This window comes from Rhamphochromis sp. 'chilingali' (genome assembly GCF_963969265.1).
Source record: "Rhamphochromis sp. 'chilingali' genome assembly, chromosome: 16".
NCBI lineage: Eukaryota > Metazoa > Chordata > Actinopteri > Cichliformes > Cichlidae > Rhamphochromis > Rhamphochromis sp. 'chilingali'.
The window spans coordinates 15,341,314-15,361,043 of record NC_137943.1 but is presented as its reverse complement, the minus strand read 5'-3'; the positions used below and the strand labels follow the sequence as shown (position 1 = coordinate 15,361,043).

At 42.0% G+C, this 19,730-nt stretch overlaps 2 protein-coding genes across 2 annotated transcripts in view; one reads left to right on the top strand and one right to left on the bottom strand.

The window, feature by feature from the left end:
• The window catches only part of ece2a (endothelin converting enzyme 2a), a 114,942-nt gene extending 108,606 nt beyond the window's left edge, over positions 1–6,336 (top strand). The window contains exons 4-5 of the mRNA XM_080906976.1: positions 5,842–6,054; positions 6,136–6,336. Coding sequence (XP_080763102.1) covers positions 5,842–6,054; positions 6,136–6,138 — 216 coding nt within the window. The 3' untranslated portion in view covers positions 6,139–6,336. The remainder of the gene's footprint in view (positions 1–5,841; positions 6,055–6,135) is intronic.
• On the bottom strand, positions 1,653–4,918 carry camk2n2a (calcium/calmodulin-dependent protein kinase II inhibitor 2a). Its single transcript, XM_080861670.1, has 2 exons — positions 4,110–4,918; positions 1,653–3,559 (listed from the first exon to the last, which is right to left on the bottom strand). The coding sequence occupies exons 1-2, from the start codon at positions 4,276–4,278 to the stop codon at positions 3,489–3,491; spliced, it is 240 nt and encodes a 79-aa protein (XP_080717796.1). The 5' UTR covers positions 4,279–4,918; the 3' UTR covers positions 1,653–3,488.
• Positions 6,337–19,730: the final 13,394 nt, after the last annotated feature.

Below are 19,730 nucleotides of genomic sequence, written 5' to 3'. Positions count from 1 at the left end.
CTGTGAGATGTGTAATTGTCCACGGCCTCAGTCAGCCACACACACACACACACATAGACCAACTACAACAACAACATAATCAATAGCACTATTTGTTCATTCTGCACAGTGCTGATGTTGTGAGGACAGTCAATAATGTCGCTGATGGGAACGTGGATGGTTACACTCGTGACGCTTTGTCGACGCTCGTATATTCTTCTTTTAGGATGGAGTGCAATTAAAATAAAAATGCATGTGTTGTTGTTGTCATAACATGTAGCTGTTTATAGATCCGTCCTGGTACTCGATGTTTGAAACTGATGAAATGTATTATTGAGCTTGCATGATTTCCAGAAATAGAAGCTGGAGTGTGATTGGCTCTGTGTTCAGTTTGTTGTGGAGAGCTGATATTACCTGACCATGTTTCCCCGAAAAGATAAGCAATGTTGCTGGCACAGGATTCATTAGCAGCTCTTCCTGAAACATAAAAACAAACAAACAAACAACAAAACTATGATTCCCAAACAAGAATCACTGTTAAAATGAGGCTTTCTATAGGGAAAAGCTGTGGAGTGACTCCCAAGAGGTTCATTCTGTTCATCTGGACGTAGCGTTTTTCAATTGGAGAAATGTTCTCACTTTCAGCAAAATATGCTCAGCAAACAATTTATCAGAAGGTTGCCATGAATGGGTGCAGGAGCCCAACCAACTAAAAAGGAGTGCTAGGAAGTCCAAAGAGCAACAGTTCTTGAGGATTTAGAAGGTCTCAACAGGTGAAATCATTGGTCTGTATAGTCTAAAGAGCTTGAAGAAAAGCGACTGGACTTCTTTAATCTTTGTGAAGGCGTTTCACCTCTCATCCGAGAGGCTTCTTCAGTTCTAAAGTTTCAGTTCTTTTGTTTAGTATCTTCACGAAACTCAAAGAAGTCCAGTCAACCTTCTTTCCAAGCTCACTGATCCCTGTGTTATAGTATGTACGGCTGGTAAATAGCATAGACCACAAGCTTATTGTAGTGGCTGACTAGTAATGGAACAGTTAACCGATGATAACTGAGAGGTGGCAAAGTGATAGTTTAAATGTAGTTCACCTGACAGGACAATGGGGGCACATTGGATGAAGAAAAATAAATAAAAATGCTGCAACCAGTATTTTAAGACCATGACACTTATGATACCTGTGCGTCAGAGTTGGGAAATTAAAGAGAGCTTGAACATGTGATAGACTAATCAAGAGCTACTGTATGAGGGACACAGCCAGACTTTGATAGATGATCATGTAGCCAGTTGTAGCTCCCTAGGGGTTTTGGATTTAACGGATTCACTAGTGTAGGCCGGCACAAGAGCTGTTTTACAGCTCAGCAGCTGGATCACTGTTTCGCTCTTTAATCGAGGATCAGTATTTACTGTCACAAAGGTGATGGCTACCGATTGCACAAAAGCCTTTCGATTCCCAGTGCTGCAACGGTGTGCGTCGCATGGTGCGCCCTTTGTTTCGTTTATGTGTTGTTGTTGATTTTTTTGCCTTCTGCAGTGCGATTCACAGAAGCAGTCCAAGTTTGTTTGTTATTCTGCTCGCACACACACACACACACACAGAGAGAGAGTGTCTTGGGATAAAAGCCATATCAACGAATCGCATTAACATTTTCTTTCACCATTTATTAATTCACCAAATACAGTGAAAATGGCATCATAATATACAATGACTCATTCTTAGAATGTCATGACATTTTTGTTGCTTTTTTGCTTCATAAAACGATGTTTCATTATTGAAAATATTAAGGTTTCATGCACAACAAACCATATCCAGTTTCTTTAAAATAATGGTACAAAATGAACAAAAAAAATCAAAAAAAGAAAAGAAAAAGAAAAAGCAGAACAAAACAAAAACGGTAATGTCCAAAAATCGATCATATAACAACATGTTATTTGAGGATACTCGTAAACAGTGCAATATACTCTAAAACTGCCATTTTCTAACAAATTCATCAACGAAGCTCAAGTCACAGTATACGATTTCTTAATAATAGTTTAACATTGATGTGTGCAAAAACCCCAGACACATTCAGTTAGTCTTTAAAAAATGTGCGACATCTGATATAGAATGAGACCAGTCCAACTCCCCCCAAAAAGTCCTCGCTTTGCCTCTCTGAAGGCCAGTCTCATTCTGTATATCCTCTCCGTAATACAAATATTCCTGTTGATGAATTCTAAGACGATAGACTAGCATATAATTTAAATAACAAATATTTAGATATAAAAATACAAATATGACTTTCGTTAAAAAGAAGCGTGCCAGGGTAAGAGTGGTGGCACCTGCGTTGGCACCGGAGTGAAAGTTCATGCAAATAGATGGAGAGAATCTTTAAAGTCATCGAAGACGAAACACAAATATTTGCAAAATCTAAACAACCAAATTATAGAGAGCAAATGTTTTTTCCCATCAATTTCATGACTGTTATTTAAAACATTACTATAATGTCCGTGTTCCTGCTGGCCTCTGTAGATATCTGAGCATTTGGAAATGCAAAGAAAAGATTAATTTTTAAAGAGATATGTGCAGGTGTAAATCGGCTACATGAAGGTGTCAGCCTGCACCTTTCACCACTGATGGGTGATGCAAGAAGAAGAATGTAGCCTTGTTTTTTTCAATTAATCTGCAGCCTATTGTTGTTTAAGTGCCAAAACAGAAAATATTCACATTGCACCCTCCTATATATATCTATATATGTATTTATATATATATTTGTTTGTTTTTTTCTTACATACAACGTGTCTCCTCTATTTAGCAGACTGTAGAGTTTTGGTTGGTCTGTTTTCAAAAAGCATTAGCAGCAACAGGAATGCATTGGACCGGTGCTGAAAGGACAGCTCCCTTGAATGCACCGTCGCCGATTGAATCAACAAAGCAGAGCCTAAAGGAGGGAGGGAAGGTATTGGAGGGGGGGAGGGGGATGTCTCGGAGCTTAGCCTACCTACTGTACAACTTATTGAAATGGGGCTGGGATTTAGCTTCAGCCTCTAGTTGCAGTATTTTTGATGCTTACAGCGCTTTAGGGGGGGAAAGGAGGAAAAAATAGAGATGGTCGTGAATTAATGACAAGTTCATCCATCATTAAAGTCAGCAGAGGTTGAGATACAGAGCCGGGCCCGCCATCTCAACATCCTGCTGCGCAGCTGTAGTTAAAATCGGGATTCGTTTGGAGAATTGCCAGCAATCCCATGATAAATCTTGGTCTTTTATTTTTTTCCTCCCCAGAGTCTCTCTGTCTCTCTCTTTCTCTCTCTCATCTTATTCTTCCTTCCTCTTCCCTTCATCTCTTCTCTTCAGCCTTCTCCGTTCCCTTTTCTCTGCCTCTTTTTTCCTCTCCATTTCATTTCATCACCCCATCCTCGCTTCGTGCCGTCGTGATTTTTTTCCTCCCCGCACAATCCTCGAACATGCACAGCCGACAAGTGCTTCAAATCGGTGATCAAAATTAAAAAAGTCTGCAAGGCATCGGTCACGTTTAAACGCCGGGCGAAGACTTGTCTGTCATCCCCTTCAGGACTTCATCTATTCGGTCGTCCTCGATGACCACTGTGGAGGAGAAAAAGAGGAAGAGGTTGTTTACTCAGAGCCACAATCAGAAGTCACGATTTATTTTGGGGGGTATTGCGCACTAAATAAAAGTAAGTTTGGGCAAATGTGGCCCTTGTGCGCTTGCACGGTGAATTATTATTACTATCGCAAATCCCCAATCCCCGCACACACGCACTCGGTGAAAACAACTCATTCTCGAGCCATTTCTTTATTATTATTATTAATATTATTTAATCCCTTCGTTTAAACCCTACACTTGAGTCGATTGCATCACGGGGTGTGTCCTTGCATGAATATTATCGCTGGTGCGTGAATGTAAACAGTCTGGATGTCGTTCACGACCAGTGACACTTGTGAGAAAAACAACAACTGCGGTGCATTTTGCATCGAGCTGCTGGTAATCACGGAAGATTCTGGAAACGACAGTAATGTGGGAACTTAATTCCAAAGTCACTTAAAGCGCCATTCATACAACTAGCTCATTTTTGCGCAGCGTATATAATTCTGCCATTCTTTGTAAATGTCAAGCGTCTGAATTCGTTTTTACCTCTTTTGGCTCTGCCGATCTGCCCGAGCTTTGGGGGTCTTTTTGCCTGCGACGCTGCGAAAAAGGCGCTTGTGTCCTGCAGTCCGCAGCTAAAGGACATCTGGCTGACCTCGCTGTCCGCCCCGTAGCCGCTCATTTTCCCCTCGTTGTATGGCAGCACCTCAGACATCGTGGAACGACAGTGAAGAAGGGTCACCAGCTTCGGGAAGTTCTTTAATTTTTAAATCAAGCAAAAAAAGTTGTTGAAATTCTTCCCCGGTGGTGCCAGTACAGTTCCGTCTGAGAGCGCCGTCTCCTGCTGCGATCCTCGGTCTGCGTGGATGAGGGGAGCCGGTGCGTGAGGTCCGGGTGCTTTTGTGGTCTCTCTGTGGTCTCTGGATGTGTTGCAGCGGCAGCAGAGGAACCGAGCGTGACTGTGTGTGCGTATCTGTGTGTGCGTGTGAGAAAGAGAGAGAGATGTGTTCGCCTGTGTTGCTGGCTGATGTCTGGCGAGGGAAGTGGGAGATCCCGGGATCATAAAGGAAACCCAGGCAGAACGGTGAAGTCATCCATCCGGGTTTGAAGCTGCGAGAGTGTGGCTGTGTGTAAATGTGTGTGAGCGTGGGGACTCCGAGGGGTAGAGGAGCAAGACTGACATCAACAGGCGAGAGACGAAACTGCTAGATACTGACACAGCCTCGTGAGGCTTCGAGAAGTGGACTTTTCCTAAGGATGTCTATTCATCCTGTAGACTCAGGAAAGCGCTTAATGTGGCACGTTATAGTCTGCATTTCCCTTCCATAGGTTACCTTTTTTATTGTTCTGCTTTTCGAAGGGGAATAAGTACTTTTTAATTTCAATTAATTTTATTTGTATGTACTTTATTAGTATAACCGTTTTATGTTTATTTATTTGGCAGGAACGATGGACAATGTATACCCTGTGCCAGATGCAGCTAGAAGATGTAAGATTTAGCTGGGTGGAGGCTTGCAATGCAATGTTCGACTGACAAAAATAAAATAATAAAAAACACTTTTTATACATAAAAACTTTAATAGAAATGACCCCCCCCCCCCTTTTTTTTGATGTTAGTGCTAACAGTAACAGTTTTTATTCCATTCAAAATTCAGACTTTTCCACAAACTTGAGGGATGTTTGCTTCTTTTTACTACTCTCTGCCAACAAAATGAAATGAAGGTGTTACCCAGCAGATGCTCTCCAGATGCTGTTGGATGGTGGATAAAAATCTGACTGAACTTTTCTTTATTCAGAATTTCATCAGTTTTGACAAGATCCCCAAGACCACTGGCTACAAATGGAAAATGCAGCCCTAAACCATGACAGCACCTTCACCGTGTTTTACAGAAGGCTAAAGACACGCACTGTTTAACTTCTGGACTTTCTTTGTGCCACTGATGTGATGATTTGTGATGATTTCAACCAAAAAGTTCAAATTAGGATTCATCACTCCATAAGATCTGTTGCCAGTGAATTTCAGTCCAGTTCTTGTGTAATTTGTCATACCTGTCATGGTCCGGGTGAGTACGGGGTTTTTCCACTCTGCTGGGCTCCACCTTCAAGCAGAGACTCCAATCAGCTTCCACACCTGGTTCCAATCAAGTCACCAGCATATAAGACCAGCATTCACAACAGACCTCTGCCAGATCTTCTGCTAACTCACGTTAGTGCTAGGCCGCCAAGCCCTTGTGAGAGCCCTACTGCTTTTCTCCTCACCGTGTTTTCTTTGTCATAGGACCCACCTGGCAGTCGCACTTCCCAAGCTAAACTACTCACATCTCCACCTGGACGCTGGTTCTGTCATCTGGTTGCTTCCTTTCCATCATTGGACTACACCTGCCTGCCTCCCTGCCAAGTCCCTCACTCCAAGTATATTCTGGATCCTCTCTGGACACTCCTCACCCGGAAACCCTTGGACACCCCCTCCTCGCATGACACTTTACCCTGCGTAAGCCCTAACCACCATAGTCTAATCCTTCAGCTGTGTTTCACTAGACTGCCACTGACTACTTGTCTCCTCTCATTATAGTGACTGCGTACCTCCATCCAAGCCGCTGCCCCTTTTTCCATTCCCAGGATCCATCCATGAAATCTAGCACCTAGTCATAGCACTCAGAGTTTCATGTTCATAGTTTGGCCTCACAGTTCTCAGTTCATAGCTTCCACAGTTCATAGCATTCTCCGTTCATAGCATTCATAGTTTCCTGCTTTGTAAGTTAACTAGGCACTGTAAATAAAGCACTGTGTTCACACCCGTTTTGCCTCCCTCTGTGTCTGCATTTGAGTCCACACCCACAGCCTGGCCATCTCGGCCCTAACAATACCTCAGTCTTTTCTCCTTGCTTCCCTCCCTCATATACTGTTTATCTGCTTTGGTCCTCAGCATGAGTCAGTGTTCAGTGGCTTAACAAATAGAACAACATCCTTTGAAAGTGTTTAGCTACAAGCGCTGGACTGAAAATGAGTGAAAAAGTAACCAATTTTCTAAGAAAAACTTTGAAAGACTGTCACAAAGCTTAGAGAAGTAAGTCTGTCTTCTTGGAAGTGAAACAAGTGCTAACCATACATTGCTTTATTCTGTGCACTTACCTCACATCCATGGCTAATCTACCACCTAGTCTAACATGCATGTATTTGTACAGTTGGAGGGAGCCGACATACCCAAAAGAAATCCATACAGACACAAGGAGAACATGCAAATGCCACACAGAAAACCCAAGCCAGGGATCAAACCAGGAAACGTCTCACTGCACCACTGTGGCGTCCAAGCTTACACAACCCTGTACTCCCAGGCAGTCTCTCATCCAAGCATCAACCAGTCTCGACCCTGCTCAGTGTCCAAGATCAGATCAGAGATCAGGCATGCTCAGGATGCTGTGGTCATAAACCAATTATTCCACTGTGCTTTATTCTACTGCAATAATTTATCTGCTGTGCTAGGACACATTGGCAACTGTGCTAAACTTGGTCTGTACAATCATACGGTTTTAAATATATCTAAATTACAGTGAGAGCGCTCTAACAGCTCCGGGCACAGGTCTCAAAAACTAGAACAAGCCAATTAGATTATGGCGAATTACACTGGACCACTATTTTTCATTGTCTGAGCATATTGACGACATCATTAGAAAAGTCACAGCTGTGGCCAGAAAATTAATTTTTTTGTGTCACTTTGTGAGTTATGAGAAATGTCGCGGTGCTCCAACAGCCTGTATTTAGTTCAGTACAGGGCAGACGTAGTGTTAGGACATCTCAGCAGCAACACTGAAATGTTCTTTTTTTGTGGAACTTAACTATTGTTTACTCAGTTTATTAATACGGCAATAATGTCAGGTCAGTTTCGATCAAATACATACAAATGTCACATGTTTGTCAAAGAAATTTGCAGATAATTTTTGGTTTAATCTATTTTAAAAGCTGTAGTAATAAGATCTGTATAACCTTACACCTACAGAAAAGATTTTCCACTTTCCCACACTGCCTTCTCCGAGCCAATCAGCCCCCATCTTGCCTACTTTAAATCTCAGCACTCCTCTGTCATTCTGCCTTTCAGACTCTCATTGGTGCAAGCCACCTGCTCCCCACATCTGCCTCACCCCGGTCACTCAGAGCCCCATCCAAGCCTCCATCTTGGTCCAGTCCTAATTCCTGTCACCCCTCTGCTCTGACGGGCCATTGGAGTATAATCACGTTCAGTTCTTCCAAATAACCTCGCCTGATTGAACTGGCAGTTTGCCAGGAGAAAATAAAAGAATGACTCAATTCAGCACCATGGACAGAGACAATATAGTTTAACATTTAAAAAAGGTTTTAAATAGCGTTATTGTTTTTCCCTGCTGCATATGCTACGCCTCTCTGTCCTCAGAGCATATGGTATCTTAGAGAGAGCTACAACAGTGATCTGACAGAAGGATTATTTTTGCACCAAACCTGTTTCAGCAACTCGGGCCAGCTGACCTATCTATAAAGAGCCAATAACCTTTCATCTTTTTTAGCAGCCTGTCTGCATAACTGACCAGTTTGAGGTGCCAGCTGACAGTCTTGAGGTGAGTGGTGCTGGCGAGGCACCTTTGGGGATAAGACGTGGAATGACCACAGAGTGAAAATTAGCTCAGAGCGTCTGGCAGGACCACATAACCACGTGCAAAATATATTACTGAGCTCTGAGAACATTTCTTTATACTAATGAAACGTGCAGCCAAGCTCTTTGGAGCCAGATTCAATCCAAACAGTCGTCTTTCACTGATGGCAAAAAAAGCTGATGGGAAAAAGTTGCAAGTGACCGAGAAGACATACAGTGCAGCATGTATATCTGCAAGTAATTATCCTCAAATATGTGATTGTGATTTTTCTCTCGCGCTCTGTGAATAAGGACGTGAATCAGAGATCATAAATCTGCCGCTCAGTCGCGATGTAATTCCTCAGGGATGACTCACAAAACTCCTCCTGCCCAATAAACTGCAGCCTCCAGCTGTCAACAGGCAGAGTTGTTGATTCACGGGTTCAAGCGAGGGCCAGGGATTTCACATGATGTCATCCGTTGGCGACAGATTTGGAGGGAAAATCTGGCCTGCTAACCCACATAGTACCAGGTGATGCTTCATGTTCTCAATTTAGGGCAGGAACATGCATATGTTTTACAAACTGTCACGCTTCCCTTTATTGCTTTCCCCCCTTATTGATGCACTGCCTTGTACGCACCATTAAACCCTTCTCAGTTATGTGCAGAAATTCTTCATTTGAATTGTCTCCGTTTAACGCAATTGATGTTTGTCTGTGGTGTGATGTCTCCTCCCCCTGCCCCGTTCTTTCCGTCTTCTCAGGCTTGTTAGGAGGCAGCGGTTGTCAATGACTTGGCTCACTCAGTCAGTCTCATCTCTGACAAGTGTGCCCACCCTTAAGAAGCACTGCTTCCCCTCCCCATCTTTCCTCTTGAGGAGACCGAGCTCTGCTGAACTTGCACACACACACACACACACACACACACACACACACACACACACACACACACACACACACACACACACACACACACACAGTTTGTTCACTAGGAACACTAGCTGAGGAAAAACAGCAATAACAAGCCTAGAGCTGAGAGCCAGGATCAATTCAGCCCTTAGGATTTGTGTTTGTGTGCGTGTGTGTGTGTGTGTGTGTGTGTGTGTGTGTGTGTGTGTGTGTGTGTGTGTGTGTGTGTGTACTCACGTCCTAGCTGGGGACAAATTGTTCCCATCATGTAAAGCACTACATTTAAGGTGTAAGACTTTGTGTGAGGTCAGGATGGACAACAGCTGTGATCTTTATGAGCTTTAGAGTAGATTAAAATAAAAGAAATAATATAAGTCAATGAAAGTGAAGTGATGGAAATATGACTGCCTGCATGTGTGTGAGGGAGCAGGTGCATCTTTCAGGAAAGCTTAAAATGTAGCTTCGAGGACCAGCAGAAAGAAAAGCCATACACACACCATCTGCACTTGCTGACCAAAGGAAAGCGCTGCGTGTCTCTGCACTCCTCATCATGAAGATTAATGCTGTTTGTTTTCCTGCATAAATATGCTCCAGTAGATTGCAGGAACATTGGCAGGGCTCCTGCCCTTGGATCAGCGAGTACACAACTGAAACAGAAAGGTTCACAGCTGTCGAGTGCAGCACGCTGGAGCCACAGATGCCACGCTGCACTGCTTGCCGCCACCACACCTCATCTACATCAGAGGTGAAAGCTTAATCACAAGTCTATGTTTCGTGTTGTTTAGTACTGTGTGTTGTTTCATAATCATTACTTCATCTAATGTTGACTGTGTGCCCCCTTACTAATCTAGCACACTCTTACTACTCTCAACAACGTCATTTCTGATCTTAACAGTTTTAAAATTATTTTCATGTTCAAGAAAACAGTTTGAGATGATTTGAGCTTTGTGATGTGGTGTGTTATCCTGCTGGATGCAGTCATTAGAAGATGGGTACACTGTGGTCATAACGAGATGAACGTGGCCAGCACCGATACTACGATTAAATGATGCTCAGCTGGAACTAAGGGGCCCAAAGCGTACTAAGAAAATATTCCCCCAAACATTACACACATTACATCACCGCTAGCATCCTCAACCTTTGATACAAGGCAGGTATAATGCTTTCATGTTGTTTACGCCAAATTCTGACCCTGCCATCCAAATTTAGCAGCAGAAAGTGAGACTATCAGGAGATCTTTTCCAGTCTTGTGGTGAGCCTATGTGAATAGTAGCCTCAGTTTCCAGTTCTTAGCTGACAGGCGCGCCACCTGGTGTGTGGTCTTCTCACACTGTAGCCGATCTGCATTAAGTGTGAAAATTATGTTGTGCGCTCAGAGATGCTCCTCTTCTCAGTTGGTTGTGTGGGAAAATTCCAGTAGTTCAGCATTTTTCTTCCCATTCTGATGCTCAGTTTGAACTTCACCAGGTCATCTTGACCATGTCTACATACCTAAATGCATTTAGTTCCTGCCATGTGATTGGCTGGTTGCATTAACAAGCAGCTGATCATGTGACAGAACAGTAAATGGCTTTATAATGTTTAATTTGCTGCGGTATTTATATTCGATTGTACTGTAATGACCAGCAGGACACTCACAGAAATATTTATTAAACCTGAGGAAAATGCAACTACAAAGTTAGCATAAAAAACCCCAAAGAAAATGGGAATGCAGTACTTTACTCTTATGTGAGTGAGTTCGGTAAAACCAGTGTTAAATACCCTAACTCTTTAATCTTTGGACTGAAGGAAGAACAACACTCGGTGTTTAATGCTCAATCAACAATCTCTTTATTCCATAGAACACTTTGAGCATTACGTCCGGATGGGAGATTTGCACAGGAGGGTGTCCGGCAAAATCTTGCAGTGTCTGACCGTTTCTCACATTCTTATAGCTTTGGCCCCCCTCCAAACTAAGGATTCACATTCTTGACCTTGACTTCCTGTGCAGTATAGTTGTTCTTTCTACAATCAGAAAAGCAAGGCCATGATTCTCTGCAATCAATCAGGAGTAGAATGCAACTTAAAACTATATAATGGTTTCACAATCTTTAATAAGAGGTATAATGTGGCCTATAGCCGTATAATGATTCAACAACTCTTTGATTAGAAGTATAATGTAGCATAAGATAGTGTAATAATCTCACACCAGACAGCAAAGTTACACTTTATCCATATCTGTTTTATCAGAGAAGATCAAATGATCTCACTTCAGCTATTTGTTTTTGCTGCAAAATAAGATTGTCAAACATAATGTATCCATAAGACAGTCAGTCTACTATCAGTCTTGATATTGTCTTAAATTGAATGAGGTCAAGTTGGAAATTACATGCATTCTGTTTCTGATAATGTAGCAATCAACTTTGATTAATCATTGAAAACTGCATATCGGTTGATGTCTACAGAGACAGAAATTAACTTGACTCAGTTTTATATTAGGAGGACGCTTTGTCAAGCTGAGTGTTCAGTGTTGGATGTTTTTTGACTGAGTTGATTTATTTAAAAATTTTCAGATGTTATCTCAGGCTGCTGGTGCATGAGATGAGCCCCCTTGTTCATAGTATTCTTAGAGTACTTAATGCATTTTAATCTATATCACTATATCGCTGGGCAAAATATCATGACACTTTTTTTACCCCTCTAAAAACCAGTGTAATCCTCTCAAACTAAAACTTTAAAGTAAACCAGTGTTTTCTATTGGCCCAGTTTGTATTTTCCTATGATACCATCCCTGTCCTCCTCTTCTCAGGGAGAGAGCACTCGGTTTGTTGATGTGAGGAGAAGTTTCGCAGTCACACTACTGTCAGAAAATAGGTCACTTATCCCACGTTTCACTGCATGCCCAAAGCAGATGGGTGACAGCAGTAATTGGCATCAGGGACTACAGCATGCTGTGGTGGCTCTCTCTCTCTCCTGAGATACTGCATCTCTACCGTTCCCCTGCTGTCTGTTGGAGTGTCTGTTAAAATCTCGCTGGCACCACTAAAACAGAAATATTTTTTTTAAAAAACAGCCCCCAACCCTACCTGTTCTTATGTGAAGCACGGCCACATAAGGTCATAGTGTATTGTGATTTTTAAAGAGCTATCAAAACTTTGGTCTTCAGAGCTGGAGGTTTGCCATTTTACACTCTACTGTGCTAAATGCAGCACTTGTCTCCATCTGCTGCGATCTGAACGCTTTCTGAGAGAAATCCAAAGCATTTCATTGTACAAACGAAGGATGAATGTGAACCACAAAGAAAACCCAACACTGGTATGTTGCATACCACAAACTGCAAGGCTGGTGCTGTATTACCTTGTAAGGTTCTTCACTGTAAATCAAACACAAACACTAATGAATGAACCGAAGATTTGACATGAAGGTGTTAGATGAGAAGTCAGGTGGACACTCTGAGTGAACTCATTACATCTGCTCCTAGGTGGGAGACACATCTGAGCTCCAAATTTGAAAGCAGCTGTGAAGACATTTCCCTCAAGACCACGTATGTCAACTTCATTTGGCTAGATCGTCTGCCCTCTGTGAAAGTCTGAACCAAATTTGACAGAAATCCATTTTTATAGTAAAATAATTTTGGCCTGTAGTGGATCAACAGGACAGATGATTGTTTGATTATATATATTCATGATAGCTGAGATAATGCTGAAAAGGGTTTCACTTGCCTGAACCACCTCCATGTACCACCCTCACCATCGCCACCAACCGACATTAACACCCATGAAGAAGAGCCAATTAGAGAACAATAATATCATCTAAATTGTTTGTCAGCTATCAGAATGGATTAAACAGGATCTTGCAGTGTACAATAATTGCATTTGACTTGGAAAGCCTCTACTAAAATCAGTGTCTCGGGCAGCACCTCAAATGAAGAAAGATTGACACCTAGTGGTCAAAGCAATGACTGGAAATTAAAAAAAATGATGACTTGTATTGACAGGTGGGTGAGCTCTGCACAACTTGCAGCAAATGAAATTATTTTCATACTATAAATGACAGTTTTCGTATCAACAATTTTGCTCTGAAGTCTTGCTATCCTCTGTTAAACAGATCAGATGTCATTTTTTCTCCCATGCCCTGAGAGGTTGCAGTAATAGTCTGGTCCTGTTGAACCACAGCTGCCATTCTGCTGAGAGATCTTTTTATTTGTCCAGCTTATGACCACTGAAGAAGATTTATTGGATCCACCTGCCCCGTTTCTTCTTTGACCTGAGCCTGATGCTGCACTTTTCATCTTGTACATGCCATCTTCCACCTCAAACACACACACTAGTTAACATTTGTCTTTCTGTGGCAATGCTTGGGGAAAAAGCAAAAGGTTGGAGGTGGCGTGTCACAGACACTGCTGGTTAGGGGTGACAGAAGTAGTGTGCTTGATGACTCACTATATGAGAGTCTTTTCAGACACCAGGTGCTGTAAAAAAGCATTTATGTTTTTAAAAAACCCAACATGAACCCTACCTAGGGCAGGGCAATATGGCCAAAAATATATATCATGATATACATTTGATAATTTGCAATAACGATATAATTGACATTAGACAAAATACTTTACAACTCCACAACTTTATTAGTGCAAAAATCCCATCGAGGTATTTTCACTTAAACAAGCAGCTGTTTTTTTATGTGCATTAAAGCTATATAAAAATTTAACAGTGCTAATTCCTTGCTGACAGTTTAACCAAAAGGCATTTCCTTTTTTTTTTTTCTTTTCTTTTTTTTTTTTTCTTTTTTCTAAATGACATCAGAAACAGCAGTATGCGACATTACGTGATGGCAGAGCTTCAGTTCATCCTTTGTCATTTTTTTTTTTTTTTTTTTTTTTAATAGATAGGACAGGGGGAATGAATGAGAGAAAGAGGGGGAGAGAAAGAAAGAAAACCAAAGGGGAGAAGAGACGGTGAGAAGGGGGGGGAAGAGAGAGAGAAAAAAAAAAGAACTCCTGGGTCACCTGTATGGAGAAAAAAAAAAAACAAACAAAAAAAACAAACAGAGGAGACAGCAAACAACAAAGAGCAACATAATAATAGAGAAAACAAAGCACCATCACAATAAACTAGCTAGTCATAGATATCAATATTTACTAAATAATAAACAATATTGTGCAGCACGCAAGATAGACAGCGCACAGTGTGCTTTGAGGCAGCAGCCAAGAAAGCTTTAGTCCGCGTCTGTGAATACCCATGTGTGCATACCTGTGTGGATCAGCATGCTTGCATTCCAAAGGTTTCTCCATGTAATGATCTGCTAGGGAGTGTGGGGGGGCCACAGCCCCGTCCTCCAGGGTGTGAAGCGGGTATGGAGGAGATCAAAACTCCAGACATCCAGAGGCCCCCAGAACACAAGAGACCATGGAAGACCAACAGAGGGGCAGCCGCGCCACTGTTCCAGTAAGAGCTGAGGAGAGTCCCAGATGAGGGCTCGCCCAGCAGCCGCGGAGCAGAAGTCAGGGGGAGTTGCAGTGACGCGCCCGTGAGCTCCGCCGGCCCCCAGCTGTGCCTGAGTGACCGAGCCCCAGGCCGAGAGGCCGGGGGCACCCCACCTCCAAAGGGGCCCGAGCGAGCCCCAGGCCCCAGGCCCCGACAAGCGGCCGCCAAGGAGTGAGCCGGTGTGTACCCGGAAAAGGCATTTCCAGTGGAAACTGGCGGACTTATCCTGAGCACAACCATGTATAATATCCATTCGCACCAGAACCTCTCACCATAATATCCTATAATTGGACACAGTTGTAGCGTGATGACTGGCAGGGGGAGATCTCACCCTGTGTTTTTCTGCCTGTGGTAGAGGTGGAACCAGATCAAGTGGCGCCGATTCTTGAACAGCCTCAAGTCAGAGCTGGATTGACCTTCTGTCACCAGGTACTGATGAGCCCGCTGTGGAGAAACATCACTGATGATGTTCATGAATTCCAACCTGACTCTGGTAACCTTAATACAGTACAGAAAAAATGTCACAATAATAATGTTATGCTGTTATTATTATAATAATAAGATAAACCAGGCGTCGGCAACCCTGGGCACGCGTGGCACAACTGGCACGCGAAAGGTTAACTGATGGCACTACCATAGCTAGACTGGCCATCCGTCAGCCACCAGTCCCAGAGACCACATATCAATGGCTTCATTAAAAGCAATTTACAGCAAAACCTCTGGGGTCGTGTCTGTCTGGTAGAGAGTAGAATTCAAAAGGGCCAGAGCCTCATTTTAAGAAATATCACTTGACATCTGCAGCATTCATTCTGCTGTGGCTAGTGTGCTGCTCCAGTCTGTTACGGGGGTGGGGGGCATCATCAGAAACAAGGACGCAAGGAAAGGGGACAAACTAGTGAGGAAAGCTGGCTCCACAAATGAAGCCGCCACACATGCACACACGCGCGCACACGCCCACAGGACTCAGATCAACACACGATCTGCTCTACGATCTGTGCCACAGTTAATCTCACTGCAGTGCTAATTTGAAAACTCTCACATATTTGGACAATCTATAATCTTCTATAACAAAAACATACAAGTGTTCATTGAAGTAAACACACAGAGCAGTAGTGGATTTTTTTAAATGTGTTCTCTTTATTTTAATTTGTTGCTAACTGCAAGGTTTTTATTTGTAGTTTTTGTAGTAGGAAGCACTACAAAAACTACAAACAAGAAAATTGCAGTTAACAAATGCAGTGCTCTCCACTATGTGAACCCATCACCTGAATTTTTAGATTTTTCAGTTCAAGCCAATTAAATCAAATCCAAAAATTCAACCCCAACAATCAAGTGACCCCCTATGAGCAAGCACTAAGCAACGATGGAAAGGAAAAACTCCCTTTTAACAGGAAGAAACCTTTGACAGAACCTGGCTCAGGGAGGGGCAAGTCTTCTGCCATGACTGGTTGGGGGGGTGAGGGGCAAAATAAAATTGAACATAAAGGAGAGCACAGCATATTTATGACAAGTTGGTGGACTGTGGCTGGAAAACATTATTACTGTTTTTAATAAGTACCTGGTCCACATCCACAATTACAGTAGGGCTGAAGTAGATAATAGCATGATCCCACAGAGAACAGCGGGACATTCACTTCAGCCGAAAAGCTTTGAGATGGACCAGCAAGCTGCAGGAACAACAATGGCCACTATGGCAAAACCTAAACCTGCTTGAAGTAGGTGTTTGGCACCACCATGATACCATGAACCATGGGTCTTAACCTCCTCAGGTTCAGGAGCATTTCTAGTTATTACATTATCTGCCAGTTCCACTTTTGGCTGATGATTTTCCAAAGTTTTGCTGAGTTCTGCAATCTCTTCTCTAATACTTTCATACCCTCTTTTGAGTTCTGTGTTTTCTTCCCTAATATTTTCGTACAGTCCTCTGAGTTCTGCATTCTCTTCTCTAATACTTTCGTACCCTCTTTTGAGTTCTGTGTTTTCTTTCCTAATATTTTTGTACCGTCTTCTGAGTTTTGCAATCTTTTTCCTAAAACCTGTGTGCTCTTTGCAAATCTCCATCACAACTTCCTGACCCTGCAGCCTGAGTGATTCAATTTCACTATCGCTATTAGAAGATAAATTATTTAATGACTCCATTTCCTAAAACGTTTAAAACAAAGAGTCAAAAGTTAAATACCTTCTCTGAGTTATTTAAATGCAGAAGTATTAGCTTTGTTAAAAACAACTGGCTTTCTGAAAATGCTCCAATGTAAACTGTTAAAGGAGCTCCTCTATTTAAAGACTTTTCGACTGTGACATCACTGTGACATCACAATGATCCTTTGAGAAGTTCAAAGGTTCAATGGAGCGCTGGGATCATCCCGCGCATGCTCAGATCATACACAATGACATCAGAGGAGCGCTGGGGATCATCCCGCGCATGCTCAGATCATACACAATGACATCAGAGGAGCGCTGGGGATCATTCCGCGCATGCTCAGAACATACAAAATGAAATGAACTTCTTTTTAAATACTTTTCCATCTAACAAAGGTGACTTCCCTCTAACAAAGGTGATTTTTGTAACACCTGTTATATACAGTTCAGTATATAGAGACACGAGACGACGAGGCTCCAGTTCCATACAGTGCAAAAGAACAACAATAAATATAGGAAAAATAAGAATAAGTTTTTGGTGTGTTTAAAAAAGGAGCAAGAAAAAGCAATAACTCTATAAGCAATGTGTGTGCGCGTTACCGTTCTCACCTCCGTACGGGCGGGTACATGCAAAAAAGATTTGTATGTGTAAAAAAGATTTGTGTGTGGACTTAGCCAAAAAGTACATGTGAAACTCGAACCGGCAACCTTCCGATTACAAGGCGAACTCCCAACTCTTGAACCACGACCGCTCCTGAAATAAACAACATGACCACAATTTGAGCCCATAGATGAGAAGCAAAAAAGAGCCGCCAGGTGCTAAAAATAAACCTTAGACTCAAACGTTAGAACAGGCCTTTCCCCGCAGCACGCCGTTGAATAAATACTCACGAAGAAAACGGCGGCCGTTACAACTTATGTATCGTTTCATGCATCGGTTAAAACACTCAACTCCAGGTACACGATGCCCAGCTGAGTCGAGCTGCCCGAGATTCACAGAATTTACAGAAAATTTATATCGTTATCGGGGCTATAGATGCTTATATTGGGATATGTGATTTTGGTCACATCGCACAGCCCTACTCTGAGGTCATAGCAAATTAGAACAAACATCCTAATGAGTGATTTTGTAGATATACGTTCTATTTATAGAGTTGCTAATTGTTTTTCATTATTGCAGGCCAACAAGCCTATGCAATGGATGGCACAAATCCTGACTGGGTTCCAATGCTACATATGGGGCACTGCGAAATCCCTGCTTCAAACTACACTCTACATAGCATACCATATGCCAATCAGTTAGTTCTTCCATGTGAGGGTGAAGAGGTGACCCTTTTGGATAAGATAGTGAAGGTTTCTGCGTTTTGGTGAATGAGTGAGTGGTAGTAAAACCAGGGAAAAATGCTCTTGTTAAATACTCTTAAAAGTCTTGTGCTGTGTATGTACTTATAAGTTTTCAAAAGAGACAGGAAATTACAGAACGCTAACAGTGGGTGATATTATTTAAACGTTGTCATGATTTTATGTGAACATTTTGTCATTTGTAAACTATACATTGATTCTACATTGTAACTGATGTGATATTCTACAAAGTGGTTTTAATTAAAAGGCAAAAATTAGTTTGTTTCTTTATTCAACTTTTTGAACAGTGTTACTTAGTAAGCACATATTCAGTAAATGCAAATTATTTACATGGCAATGCGCTTCAGACACAAATGTAGACCCCCTAAATGAAACATTATGGGTTATTCAGAACAGAACTATGCTTGGAGAAATATTTTCTCATCCGTTGAGACGACTCCTCCACAGTAGCAGGTGGAATTTTTCTTTTCTGAGGATGGCTTCTTTTACCTGTCACTACAGATGGTCTGTTTGTGTTTTGATTGAGAGCCTTTTTCGGGGCAGCTGAAGAGAAGTCTATCTTATGGCCAACCTCTGACTGTATCATGGTCATATTGCCCAGCAAAACCCAGTATGCAGGTTCATCTGTAACAGTCCTTGTGCCATGGATCAACACTGTTGCTATACGTTAAACAGAAGAGGGGTGACATGGCTGCAGGTATCCGGGACTCCGGGCACACAGGTGTAGTGGGTGGTTTCAACCTTCCCTGTGATGCTCACAGTGACCCATGCCTGCAATGCTGGTTCATTCAGTGCCGTGCAGTACCTGAAACACACACAAAGTTAATTTAAAGACAATACATGTAATTTTTTAAAAATCTTTTTATGTATCCATCTATAGAATGTTGCATGTTATATTCTAAATCTGCCTGTTTTGTTTTTGTTTTTTTTAATCTGCCAGCAAAAAATTAACCTAAATTATGTAATGCAAGGATGTAATCACTTTCAAGAGGGAGAAAGCATAAAGTTAGACTTTAAGTGACAAATATGAATCACTTAATATGACAAGCAGATTCTGCAGGTCATTAATCAATGTATAAAACAAAAAAAGAATGTATTTTTAGTGACACAGGACATAAACACGGAAGCAAGATGTATAATTAGGATTATTTATAATAAATATAAATTGATGATTGCAATTTCTTTAACCATAGAGAATGACTAAATGCTTCAGGACAATGTCACATCAATGCACTGAACTCACTATGTTATCCATCTAACAGAGCCTCCACATGTTCTCACTGTAATTTCCCCCTCATTAATGAATTGATGCTTGCACTAATCTGAAAGTAGGGGAGGAAATTAAATGCATTTTACTTGCAGTACTCAAGCTGACTTACCTTTGTTTGAATGACGGCGTATTGACTAAATCCTCCTTCTCTTGTGCTGTTTTGTAGCAGTGTACACACCTGAGACTGTCACCTGTCTGTCTGTTCTGCACTCTCTCTCTTTTTCTTTCTCTCTGATTGTGTAATAAAAGTATGAACATGTGTTTATAAGTTACACTTGTGTTTGAATCCTGCAGCTTATCACACATTTGATTTCCATGTGTGACAACTGCAAGTGTCCAGAGTGAGGACAGACTGAGGGACCCACTGCTGCACATCATCTGTGAGGCTTTGCACCCCTGATGATCCACCAGGACAAACTC